This window comes from Melanostigma gelatinosum (assembly GCF_949748355.1).
Source record: "Melanostigma gelatinosum genome assembly, chromosome: 11".
NCBI lineage: Eukaryota > Metazoa > Chordata > Actinopteri > Perciformes > Zoarcidae > Melanostigma > Melanostigma gelatinosum.
The window spans coordinates 991,081-1,003,385 of record NC_136644.1 but is presented as its reverse complement, the minus strand read 5'-3'; the positions used below and the strand labels follow the sequence as shown (position 1 = coordinate 1,003,385).

Below are 12,305 nucleotides of genomic sequence, written 5' to 3'. Positions count from 1 at the left end.
TGAACACAGACTCGTGGATACTCTCCAACAGCTCCGTCTTGTTTACTTTGTCTTGTCTGACAGCGACTTAATGATGAAGCTCAAAAAAACATTCACAGTGTTTATTCATTTTCTCGTAGTTCTGAACGATGGTTTTCATTTTGTAAAGACTCGTTGAACTGGAGTGTTGATGCAACTTGTTATTCATTGTGAGGTGCATGCACGGGAGTGCAGAAGAATGAACGCAATAAGCAGTTACAGTATGATTTGATTATCCATGTTTGTTTAACTCTAACATTGTGATTACATGCAACATCATGCAGTCTATCGATCATGTTGTCCAGCCAGCTGTGAATGCTGTAATGATGATTATAATTAAAAGAAATCAAATGTACCACATCATTTTTCCAGTTCTGTTTGCAAGCAGAACACAGGAGCTGCTGGTCTACCGCCTTCATCGCTTAACTTGACGGTGCTTGCTTGTTCAATACTCAGTAAAACACAATACAAAAAGAGGGCTCCTTGTTCACGTACTGAAGGGTTAATCAGGCCCCGGATAGAGTGGACCAATCATGTTGGGTCTTTGGCTGTAATGACACAGTATCACCACTAAACGGCAGCAAACATCTTTTTAAACAGGTGAGTTCGTTTTACAGACTTTAATGATGTGATGAAAAGTATTTCAGTATATATGCGCACACAAATAGGAAGTTAGCGCATTACCTATCAGGATGCCTTGGTGGACACGGTAACACACTGATGATGTATCTTCATTCACAGTTTCAACCCGGATGAGCAGCTGTCATCAATATCCAACAGAGCAGCAGATAATCCGGGAAAGGGCACAACAGAACAGATCTGATTAGAAAGAGCAGATACTCCATGAAGCTCATCATGTTGACTCTTTATTGAGATTCAAGCACACACTTGTATCGGTCACAGCTGAGATCACAGCTGCTTCGTCAGCAGTGGCTAACTGACTAAACTCACATGAGCTTCACGAGTTGGTCCACAGGGATGTCGCAGGTTGACCCGTTTTAAAAGGAGGAAGGTCTTTTTAACAGTTCTCTGCACTTCATGACCGTAGAAATGAAACTGTGCTAAAAGAGTTTAGAGGCTGAGCCTCCACCTTCAGTCCATCCTCCGCATTGTTTCCTTTTGTCTTTCTGTTTGTGGAAATGCACAACCTTCCAACCTCTTTAATGCAGAGTATTGCTATTCTTACACCCCCATGCACGCTCAGGAGCACTACGACTCACAGTTACTGGTGCCTTTCACACTTTGCTGGAGCTTTGAGGAATGCATGTGTAGTTGTTCTTATTCGTGCAGGTTTAGCAGCCATTCAGCATCAAGTACTGACATCTAGGCATGTGGAAACGCAGCCACTTAGCTCAGCTACAGCACGACTATCCCATCATGGAAAGGTGAAATGAAGTTAACGGAACAGGAAATATGCCTTACAACGCTCAGGAAGATGTCAGATCAGTCAAGAAGGTCCAACAGCCTCATTGTCACAGCAGCAACAGCCCGTCAAGGGTGTCACAGCATTCAGGTTTAGTTGGTTGCTGACTGGCTTACAAGTTATGAATGAATGAATTATTCAGGAAGCCACCTCGTTAATGAGCATCCACTTTGGTGTGGTGGCTCAAGGGCGCTTTGCAGATGCAGCACATCGTGAAGGAGACTTGAGAAGCTCAGACGGAGGAGAAGAATCCGGTTCCCCTTCGCTTGAAGAGGATTTTAAGATGACAGGTTTGAATGCCCCGCCTCCGGGTGGAGAGGCTTTGTGTGTTTTTAACTGTGGGAATTGTCATGAGTTTGAGTTACTTTCCTCTTCTCCTCTCTCCGGCTCTTACGGCTGTTGGAAGAGTGACATTTAAAGGGTCAGTTCACCCAAATTATCAAAAAATAGTTTCACCCAGATTGTAATATGTTGATCTCAGATAACATAACGACGGTAAATGGAATTGTGTTTTTGGTGCTCAAACTGTGTCAGTGGTTTCTCTTTGCAGCAGCCGTGTCGCTGTGACTCTTAATCATCTACAGGTCAGCAGAATTCACTGGAACTACTTTGAAGCAAAGAAATAGTCCCTTTAACAACTTCTCATACATTATTTAGAGTGAGCAGGACAGTATTTATGGAAAATGATGTAATTGTTGGAACATTTTAAATACATTTACTTGTTGCTGTGAGCTCCACAGTGTTTCTGCAGGGAAATGAATTACAAAACCATCGGCATGCTTTTAATCCAGATGTGACTGAAATGCAAATGTTGTGTGTGCAAATATAAAATGTGTTCTACATTTACATGAACAAACATAAAACTGTCTCGTCTATGCACACTATGTCACCTCTGTTGAACAGTGCACTGACTGCTCTGGTGAGGAGGCTTTGGCAGCAGATGTGTTGGGAGCATATGATGCACAGAAGGTCATTGCAAATATGAAAAGGCAATCAGTCCGATATTTAATTATCTGCTCCACTATTCTGTAAACTTGTCTTGGAAGAGTGATAAATACAAACCTTTCATCCTAAATCTTGCATTCAGACAGTGAAGGAACTGCACACTCTCTAAATGAGAAGCGAGTTGTTTCACATTCGTGACGCTTTCTTCACTTCGGTGATGTAACTCCGAACCTTTTCTTAGAAAGCCGTCCCTGACGCAGCCGAGTGTCCTCCTTGTCTGTTCCTGAAGGACTCCGGCGTTGGGGAGCTGTAAGTTGTTCTGTTGGCTGTTAGTTGTGCATTCCAAGGCAACGGGAACAACACGAAGGGAGGCTCTGTAGCACCAAACAGCCAAGGCCCACAGACGAGGAGTGCAGTGATTAAGTGGTTCACTGCGTGAGTGAGACGTGTGTCAGCAGGCCCGCTGCAGATGATGTTCAAGTCAGACACCATCTGTAAAGGATTGCAGTGGACAGAGGCACATGTGCACGGAAACATGCTCACATTAACAATCCCAAGAGCACATTCATGCAAACACAAGAATACACATTGCACACTATCCATACGCACACGAGCATGCATGCACAAAGACATGCACACACATGTGTGCACACAGATGTGCCCAGTGTACAGAGGACACATTAGCAATGGCTACATCTGACTACATCTATATGACTTTTATACATTTGCTATACACACACACACACACGCACGCACGCACGCACGCACGCACGCACGCACGCACACACGCACGCACACAAGCAACAGTAACAAACACATACGAATGTGCATAAATGCAAAAGCAGATGCGTCTTGAATTCGGCATTATTTTCATTTTTGTTCAACATTGTTGATTCCTCAACTGTTGTGTCGTTTGCTGACGTGTCTCTCATGTCATGTGTTGTGTCCCGGTGACGCTGCTCTTCCCTCACCGTCTCTCTCGGTCACTCTCTCCTGTTGCGTCAGTATTGGACGGACGTTTACCTTTCATGGAATCAAGAGAGCTGCGCTGGGGTTCAGAACCTGCGCTTCCCCTCTCACCTGATGGGTCCCAGATATCCTGCTCTACAACAGGTGAGGTCCTCACACACTCCTCGCCGGGTCTCATCTCATGACCCTTCTTAGCATTCCTCCCTCCCAATGGCTGCATTCATACATCCGCTATGCGAGAGCTGCTTTCAACGTGTTATTGATTAAATACTGCTGAATACTTCTGTACATCTGAAGATAGCCAGTTCAGGAAATCAAATACAACATGTTTTAATGTCACATTAGTATATTACTATAATGACTTGATAATGAATCTCTACTCCACAGGCCCTCAGGATCTCTATGTACACTGACAGTGATTGACCATCGCTCCATGTTGCATTTAAAATAGGTAATATTAATAGTTAATAGTTAAAATAGTACTCTTACATTAGAATTAGAATGTGTTCTAACGTATTGTGATATTCAGGATACAGAGCGTAATCAGTGGCTACTGTGATCAGCACGGCGGTGAGTCGGTCACTGCTTTTGCCATTTCATTATATTTAGCATGCTTCTTATGTGTGTACGTTGTTTACTGTGCTCTCTTTCTCTCTTCCTCCGTTTATGAATTTGTTTTCGACATTACATCGACGGATACTCTCGATTGCCTGAAGCCTGCTCCCCAGATGAAATGTCCCTCTTTGTTAACGTCTCGTTTAATGAGGCGATTGAGCCGATTCCCTCCGAGGACGTAAACCACAACTCCCAGGGGGCTTTGCATCTGTTGGCTGCAACGGGCTGTGGGCGTTAGACGACTGAGAACACTGTGCCAGGCGGCTGCACACGTCAACAGAGCGTTCTGTGAAGTACCTTTATTTCTATCCAATAGTTTAGTTGTTTATTTAAACTACAGTTCTAATTGGAAACATGCATCTGGCTGAGCTCTGGACGTTTCATGTCTCTCCTTTTTCTCGACGTGGTCGATACCTGCTCAGTTTCTGAGAACAATTCAAGGATCTCTCCAGTTTGCCACTGAGCTGATTGCTGATTGGCCGGTGTATTTAGTGTACATGCTTTTGTGCATATGAAGAGAGCCCGGGACCCCCACTGACCGTCATCGCCAGGACAAATCCCTAACGGTCACTCCCCTGCACGGCCCTTCTTTTACACTCGACACTTTCACCTCACTTGTTTATCGTCCTGTTATCTGTTAGTTTGTGCACTTTGATTTTATATTTCACCTCATTTTATATTCCACTTTATTTTATATTTTTTTACTTTATTTTATATTTTCTGTAAATTGAATATGTTTCTACTTTGCACTGTTGATTGTTGTTGATTATTGTTGAATGTTATGCACCTCCCGTCATGTCTAATCCCCGTATGTTCAACGTCCCATGGCAATAAACGGTTCTGATTCTGTCATGTTTAACTCCTCTCAGATATCAGATTTTAACTTTAGTCCTTTCTATCACTTCCTTTTACCCAAATACCAATCTTGTTTATTCGGATCACAAAATGATTCCAAAAAATGTCTTTTTTTTATCCATTTATTTTATTTACGTTCTTGACTTTTTTCCTTATTATTGACAGCCAAAACCTGTGCTATGATCACATCATCCCACGACCAGGACTCTCTTCCCAGCAGCCCCAGGACACTCAATGATATCACGGTGGGCCTGGGCGGCCTCGGCGAGCGGATACTGGGAGCCGACGACTGGACGCAGCCAACCAGCTTCCATCCCCGCGTAGAACAGCGCCGCACTCTCCGTGTTCTCCTCCTGCGAGAGGAGGGAGGGAGGAAACATACCAACATTTATTTAAACATTGCATCAGGACGGCTTGTGTGATGCCACTGCTTCGTACCGGTGTGGCGAAGGAAAGGACCACTCCCGTGATGCTGCTCTCCTTAGCCATGGTGTCGCTGGGGTCGATCTCTATGGAGCCTCTGCAGCCAATGATCTACGATGAAGGAGAGAGATGAGGGCGTATGAAGGCAGGCACAGGAAGGAGCTACACTGGGATACAGCTTCTACTCTGGGTAGTAGGGCCTAGCTACAGAGCTATAGAAGTCTAGGGATCGTTTCCACAAACCACCCTCTGGCTAAAAGTAGCTCCTAACTGGTGGAAAAATAAAGGCTGAGTCAGTCCTAACCTTTTGGTCTAAGAGTAATTCACGAGGCATTGCAGCGCTAAAAGTAGCTCCTCAGCTCCCCGAGAGAAGTTGGAGGAAGTCGAGAGGACTCCAGAGTCAAAATTTGAACAAATGTAATCTAGATTGTTCCTCGCTGCCCCTGTATACTGATGAATATTTCATTTCCCATTCACTGCCACTGTGAACCAATCAGTGTAGACATGATGTCATCCGTTGCAACAGGGTCAACCCCGCCCCTTCTCTTAGCTTAAGCATTGTCTCTCTGCATGTTTGTGCTACTCTTAAAAGGGCCAGTTCAGCACAAAATCACCCGCTTACCTGTAGTGCTGTTCATCAATCTGGATTATTTTGGTGTCTCTACGAGACAGCTCACACTATTCAGACTGATCAATAGAACTGCACTGTCGTCTTACTGACCGTAACACGTCCTCCCAAGGCCAACATCTTGAGGTCTTTACTGAGGTTGACATTTGACAGCATCTCTACTATCACATCGATGCCTCTGCCCTCTGTGGCTTCCTAGAACACACACACACACACACACACACACACACACACACACACACACACACACACACACACACACACACACACACACACACACACACACACACACACACACAGTTCATATCCCTGTAACCACCACTGAAACATCTGACAGAACTAAGAAACAAGGAATAAAAAGGTGATTAAATGTTTAAACAAGCTTCATTCATGACGAGTTCCTTTCCTTCTTGTGTTTCTGGGGAGTGTGTGTGTGTGTGTGTGTGTGTGTGTGTGTGTGTGTGTACCATGATTTTGTCTGTGTAGCCCTCTTCCCTGTGATTGAAGGCCAGGTGAGCTCCGTTGTTGAGGACCAGCTTCAGTCCCTCCGGCGTCCCTGCCGTCCCCAACACCTTGAGACCCAGAGCACGGGACAGCTGGCACGCTGCCACACCAACCTAAACATACACGCACACACAATTACATGCAATGAGGATGTGGAAACCATTTGAATTTAATATATATATATATATATTTATAATTAGAAAAGAAGAAACAAAAAATGTCACCCCTCCACTGCCTCCATGGATGAGGACGGTCTCTCCAGCTTTGGCGTGGGCTCTGCAACACACATCAGTAAAAACACATTTGAGTCATGACATCTGTTTAAACATCTGTTTAAACAGACATCTTGTTTAAAGCGTAAGTCTGGTGTTGTTGTATATTTGACTTATTGTAAACAAATCCTTTGCAAAGGATGAAACCAACAATGCCAATACCCTCTGACTTCCCCACTCGACCCTGAGACCTCTTCATGAACGGTTCACAAATACATGCTGTCCTTTCATTTTTTAAAAAGCCATTGGGGGAGTGTCTTAAAGCTGCATTCTCTCTAGTGACCACCAGGGGGCGACTCCTCTGGTTGTATGGAAGTCTATAGAAAATGACTCTACTTCTCTCTTGATTTATTACCTCAGTAAACATTGTAAACATGAGTTTATGTCTCAATCTCTAGTTTCAAGTCTTCTTCAACACAGCATGATGTTCATTTAGTACATTATGGTCCATTTAGAGTCACACAGACCATAAAGCAGGGGATGCTTTAGGGCGGGGCTACACAGTGATTGACAGGTCTCTACCAGAGCGTTGTCCGGTCTGGGAGTTGTCTGTGTTTTCGTCTGACAACGTTAACCCTTTCACTGTGTTTTTAGATCATGAAAGGAAATTGTAACTATTTGGTTGACTAAAAATGAGTTTCCGGTTGTTCTGAGCTCCACCTTCTCGTGTCACTTGTGTTGCAAAAAACCAACGGCTAAATGCCATGCTCAAGGATTCAGGACTGCAGTCCACAAACAGGTGACGTCATCCCCTTCTTATATACAGTCTATGCTTTCAACACACATAACTAGCTGTGTTTGTTCGGGACTTTCCTGTTCTAGTGGAAGCTGGTTCCACCTCAAAACGCTGAATCACAGTGCACAAATGGAAGTAAAAAAAAAGAAGTGAAACGAAAGAATGCCGGTTGAGCGCTGAGGTCTTACTTGTGAAGCAGAGCCCTGTAGGCGGTGAAGTAGGGGATCCCTATGGCTGCACCCTGGGTGAAGTGTAAAGCATCGGGCAGCTTGTGGACACACTGGTCGGCTGCCACAGTGTACTCTGCATAACCTCCGGACTCTGTGGCGATGGTGAACACACGGTCTCCTGCCTGCACACCACACAATGGATTTACTGTCGTTGCATTGAAACCGTGGATAAGGTCAACTATGAGGTCCACCGTTAGTTCTGTTTGTTGTTGTTGTGTGTGTGTGTGTGTGTGTGTGTGTGTGCGTGTGTGTTTTTTCTCAGACCTTTACTGCGGTCACTCCTTCTCCAACAGTTTCCACCACTCCGGCTACGTCGGTGCCCGGTGTGTATGGCAGGGGCGGCTTAAGGGGGTACGTCCCAGCCCGGATGTAGGTTTCCATGGGGTTCACTCCGCAGGCATGGACACGAATCAACACCTGCAGAGAGAGAGACATGGTCGAGCTGTAGATGGAAGGATATATGTGCAGAAAATAATTATGGGGACACGAGAAAAAAAAGGACATGTCCAAAGGCCAAGCACAACTGATGATACATATGTTTCCTCAGTTCAATTGCAATTGTTCAGCAGCTCAATTTAATCCTTATGAATGACAATATCTCATATTTATTGCTTTTTTCTATTCATGACCTGCACTCTGTTGGCTTCATTGCCATTCTGTGGGCTATGCACCCGAATATGAATGTACATTAGTGGCCGTGTTTATGCATTTGAAAGGATATTGATACAGAAACATGTGCATGGCTGATCTTTCAAAGGTGAAGCCCAGCCTACCAGACCGACACCAGAAACCTTTCACACAAAGACAAGCGACAGATAGACTTTTGGTATTTAATGTTCAATCCACTTCACAATACCACGTGGTTTTAAAGGGCAGTGGTGGGCCGTCAGGGCCAGCTAAGCCCGATCTGCTGGAATAAACAGAATTACAAAGTTACAGCTACATTATAAAACATGTATTATAAAATTAACCAAACGTAGTAAGTTACACTTACATGATTATAAGTAAGTTGTTAAAACAGTTACATTGCTTATTACATTTGAAGCTGTTATAAATAGAAGTCTGTGAGCCATTTGGAAAGTAAGCTTCCCGAAACTGCTCTTACGCAATAAGGGCGGTTATTGCAGTTGTTGTTTTCTACTGTGGCTGAACTTCCACCAGCAGACTGAGTGGTGTTCATCCAGTCAGCCTCCGTCTGTCCGTCTCACCTGTCTGTGTCCCGGCTGTGGGACAGACACATCCGAGCAGAGTCTGAGCACCGACGGACCTCCGAACTCACTCACTCTGACGGCTCTCATCAGCCTGCAGACCGACATGTCCGCACACAACGACGGCAGGACGAACTTTCAACAGAGACTCCAAACTTCCGAGACGAGATGTCTGCAGCTTTCTGCACTTTACAGATCTGGTTATAAGCGCAGCAGCGCCGCCACCTGGACAGGAGTGTACTACATTTGCAAGGTTTAAAAAGGATGAATAAGAACAATGCAATTGAATAGACTTCTTCTGGTCAGTGGCGGCCGTCAGGGCCTGCAATGCCTTCTCTGCTGGCCTAAACAGAACCACAAAGCTATTTATATTTAAAAAAAAAAGAAAATTATAATTTATTTTATAATTTAATAATTTTTCTTAAATGCACTACATGTATTATAATTTATAAAAATATTTTTTTCTCTCTCAGGGCAGCAAGTACAATCTGTCTGTTTTCATTCATTCATCTGAAGGTGAGATTAATAACTAGAAAGGTTTCACATCTGAGCTAAGATGTCCTGATGAAGCCCCCACAAAGCCAGACAACTCATCACCATTTACAGCTGAAGAGAAACCTTTTCACAAACAGATCCAAACCTGCAGAGTCAGACGGATTAAGTCTGATATTCACAGTACATTGTAGTCTGCAGGTGTACACATCGTGATACACAGAGAAAGAGATGGTGTATCATATCGGCTCTTATGAACTTACTGAATGATGCACAACCTTTTATGATCAATATTCTTTTATTTTCCTCTACGTGTCGGTTTTTGTGGGCAAAATGAGTCACACAGCATATTGTGTGACGCTGTTGTGAAGCTGTGCAGCAAACACTGATGGGCGGTGAGGCAGTGTGCGTGACGGAGACAGAGATCGAGTGTCTGCGCTCCACCCGAGGACTGCAGTGTGTGCACGTAATGTGCACGTAATGTGTTTGAAAAGCCATATTTGATGTGTTTGCGCTGCATGCCCTAAGTGACACAAATAGGCTGCTGATGAGTGTGGAGGTTGTGGTGGAAACATTTCATCATCAGATGATCATCAGTGCTTCTGTCTCAACTGACCTCTCTTCTATTCCCTGTTAACTGTTAACGTCTGTGTTCATCCAGCGGCTATCTACATCCCTCCATCTGTTCTCTCCCTGAGGCCACATGTGAACCGTCATTTTCAGTCAGCACATTCATCCAATGAGCAAACAGCTTGAATGATCTCCGCTACGGGATTCTACGCCATGTTTACAGCGGATGTCTTATCTTTAAGATGTACGGCAGCGCTCTCATGAAGTGTCTCACGTGCTGCTGCATGGAACTGATATTAATCTCCACCGGTACATGAAGGGAGCCGGTAGATCACTCAGGGTGTTTATTACACTGCATTTGAAGTAAGTGCACTTTCAGCATAAATCGTATCTGAAAGAAACTTTATAAATAATTCCACAAAAGCTTCAGTTTCAATTCAAGTAAACGTTTCAGTCACATTTTAAATTCCTCTTTGTCCTCCAATACAAACTTGTATTCAAAGAACTTCTCTCAATGTGAACATTAGAGCAGATTCATATCTTGGGATGTAATCTTGATGAGGCATCCCATTATTTACATATGAAACACTGAATGTGCCTTTCACTGGATTGCTAATGCAATAAAACACACAGCCAGATACAGTAGGATACCTGTTATCATACTATCGCATGCCACTGTCTTGTGTTTCTCAAACACCTGCTGTTGGGACAGGCAGACATCAGAGAATCATTTTAAGAACATAGAGGAAATACTCTGCACAGAGTATCTGTTAAATGGCACTTTACTGCTTTTGCAATAGTGCCATCTAGTGGTAGCACTTAGCAGGTGCAGGCAGAGTGAGGCTCAGCCTGGCTGAGCTAATTAAAGAAGTTATAATTCAGAACTGAGTGCACCAACAAGCAAAGAAGGGAAACAGAAGGAGAAATACAAAGGATGTGGGTTACAGATGAATTCACTTCATGGCTGACCTTGTAGTCAAGTCCATCAGAGCAGTTGAAGACCACACACTGGATCCCCAGGGCCTTAGCCAGCTCCTTGGTGGGCTCTTGCCCGGAGCTGCTGGCCCGGCTGGTGCTCCTCCCAGGTCTAACTGGAGAGCCCCCATCAGTCCAACATCTACATACCGTAAGTACTTTTTGACTGAGCGAAGGATGATAGCCTCTATATTAATAAATGGGAAGTACTACATTGAATGTGCAGGAGATGGTATTTCATATTGTCACTTTGATCATATTTTTGCCAAGTCTCACCTGTGTGACTTGAACCACTGGGGGCCGTGGGAAGATGGCGGTGGCGCTCGGTAGTTCAGGGAGCTGCAGCCGTTCTGGGACAGGATGTCAAGTTAAGTTTACCCCGGACACTGAATGAACAAGGTGGAGCTGGCTCAAGTTGTGCCAGCGACTGCTAGCCTAGCCTAGCTTCATCAAAAATAATTAGCTATAATATTCGTCATTTTTTAACTCGAACTATTACAACTAAGAACATTCGTACTCTGAAGGACTTTAATGTATCGTCACATTTTGTCAAATAAATTACAAAAAAATAAAGGCTTAAAACCGGCAACTGACGGGGCACCTCTCCCAAACGGCTGTAACGTTAGTTAAGTTAACGTTAACTGACGGGCAAGTCGTTTCAGCTGAGTTTGAACGTGTCAGCGCTAACGTTATATGCTGCCACAATTTGAGCTTGTTTGTACAATAAAACACGTCAGAGATAACCAACACATTTTCATAAAACCTAAAGTCTTGGGTGCGCCTACCTCTGGACCCCCGTCTTCCACCAGACCTCGGAGATGCAGGGCCCGGTGAGGCCATGTGTCCTTACCGGCTCTGAGGCGGTGGAGGGACAGCAGGACGGAGGCGTTAGTAAAGTAGTAACGTCAGTAAAAGGTTATTTGATCAGACGAATTGTTTTATTTTCACAACTAACTTCATATGTAACGTTAAGTTAGTTAAAGTCATATTTTGCCTTTTTGTCTGTATACTTGACAGATCATTTTCAGAAGTGTAACGTTCAATAAATTCCCAAGACTGTTTATCGTGCACCGTGGTTACTGCAAAGCAAAAGGCACAGCTAACTGTATCTGCCTCTATTAATAACTAACGTTAGTAACGTTAAGTTACTTAACGCGAGCATCGAAACGTTTGAACCGATAACCAGCCCTAGAAATAAGAGCTTTGTCACCGATCTACAATAACGTGAAACCTGAATAAAACAGTCTAGTCTTGGATTTGTAACGGTTGTTAAAGATAACGTTACCTGACCTAACTTAACGTTAGCTCATAAACGCTAACGTTAAGTTAAACTTTTTGAAGTTGCTGAAAATCTCTTCGAGGTATTCAAACATGCCTAAAATAATAAAACAAACATGCCTAAAATAATAAAACAAACATGCCTAAAATAATAAAACAAACAT

General features: G+C 43.9%; 1 protein-coding gene across 1 annotated transcript; it reads right to left on the bottom strand.

Moving 5' to 3' along the window:
- Nucleotides 1–4,940: 4,940 nt before the first annotated feature.
- LOC306784227 (quinone oxidoreductase-like) lies at nucleotides 4,941–9,013 on the bottom strand. The gene is made up of 8 exons (XM_079278108.1): nucleotides 8,827–9,013; nucleotides 7,883–8,035; nucleotides 7,577–7,740; nucleotides 6,605–6,656; nucleotides 6,344–6,493; nucleotides 5,970–6,071; nucleotides 5,264–5,359; nucleotides 4,941–5,178 (listed from the first exon to the last, which is right to left on the bottom strand). Exons 1-8 carry the CDS (start codon nucleotides 8,932–8,934, stop codon nucleotides 5,014–5,016), a joined length of 990 nt encoding a protein of 329 aa, XP_079134234.1. The 5' UTR covers nucleotides 8,935–9,013; the 3' UTR covers nucleotides 4,941–5,013.
- Nucleotides 9,014–12,305: the final 3,292 nt, after the last annotated feature.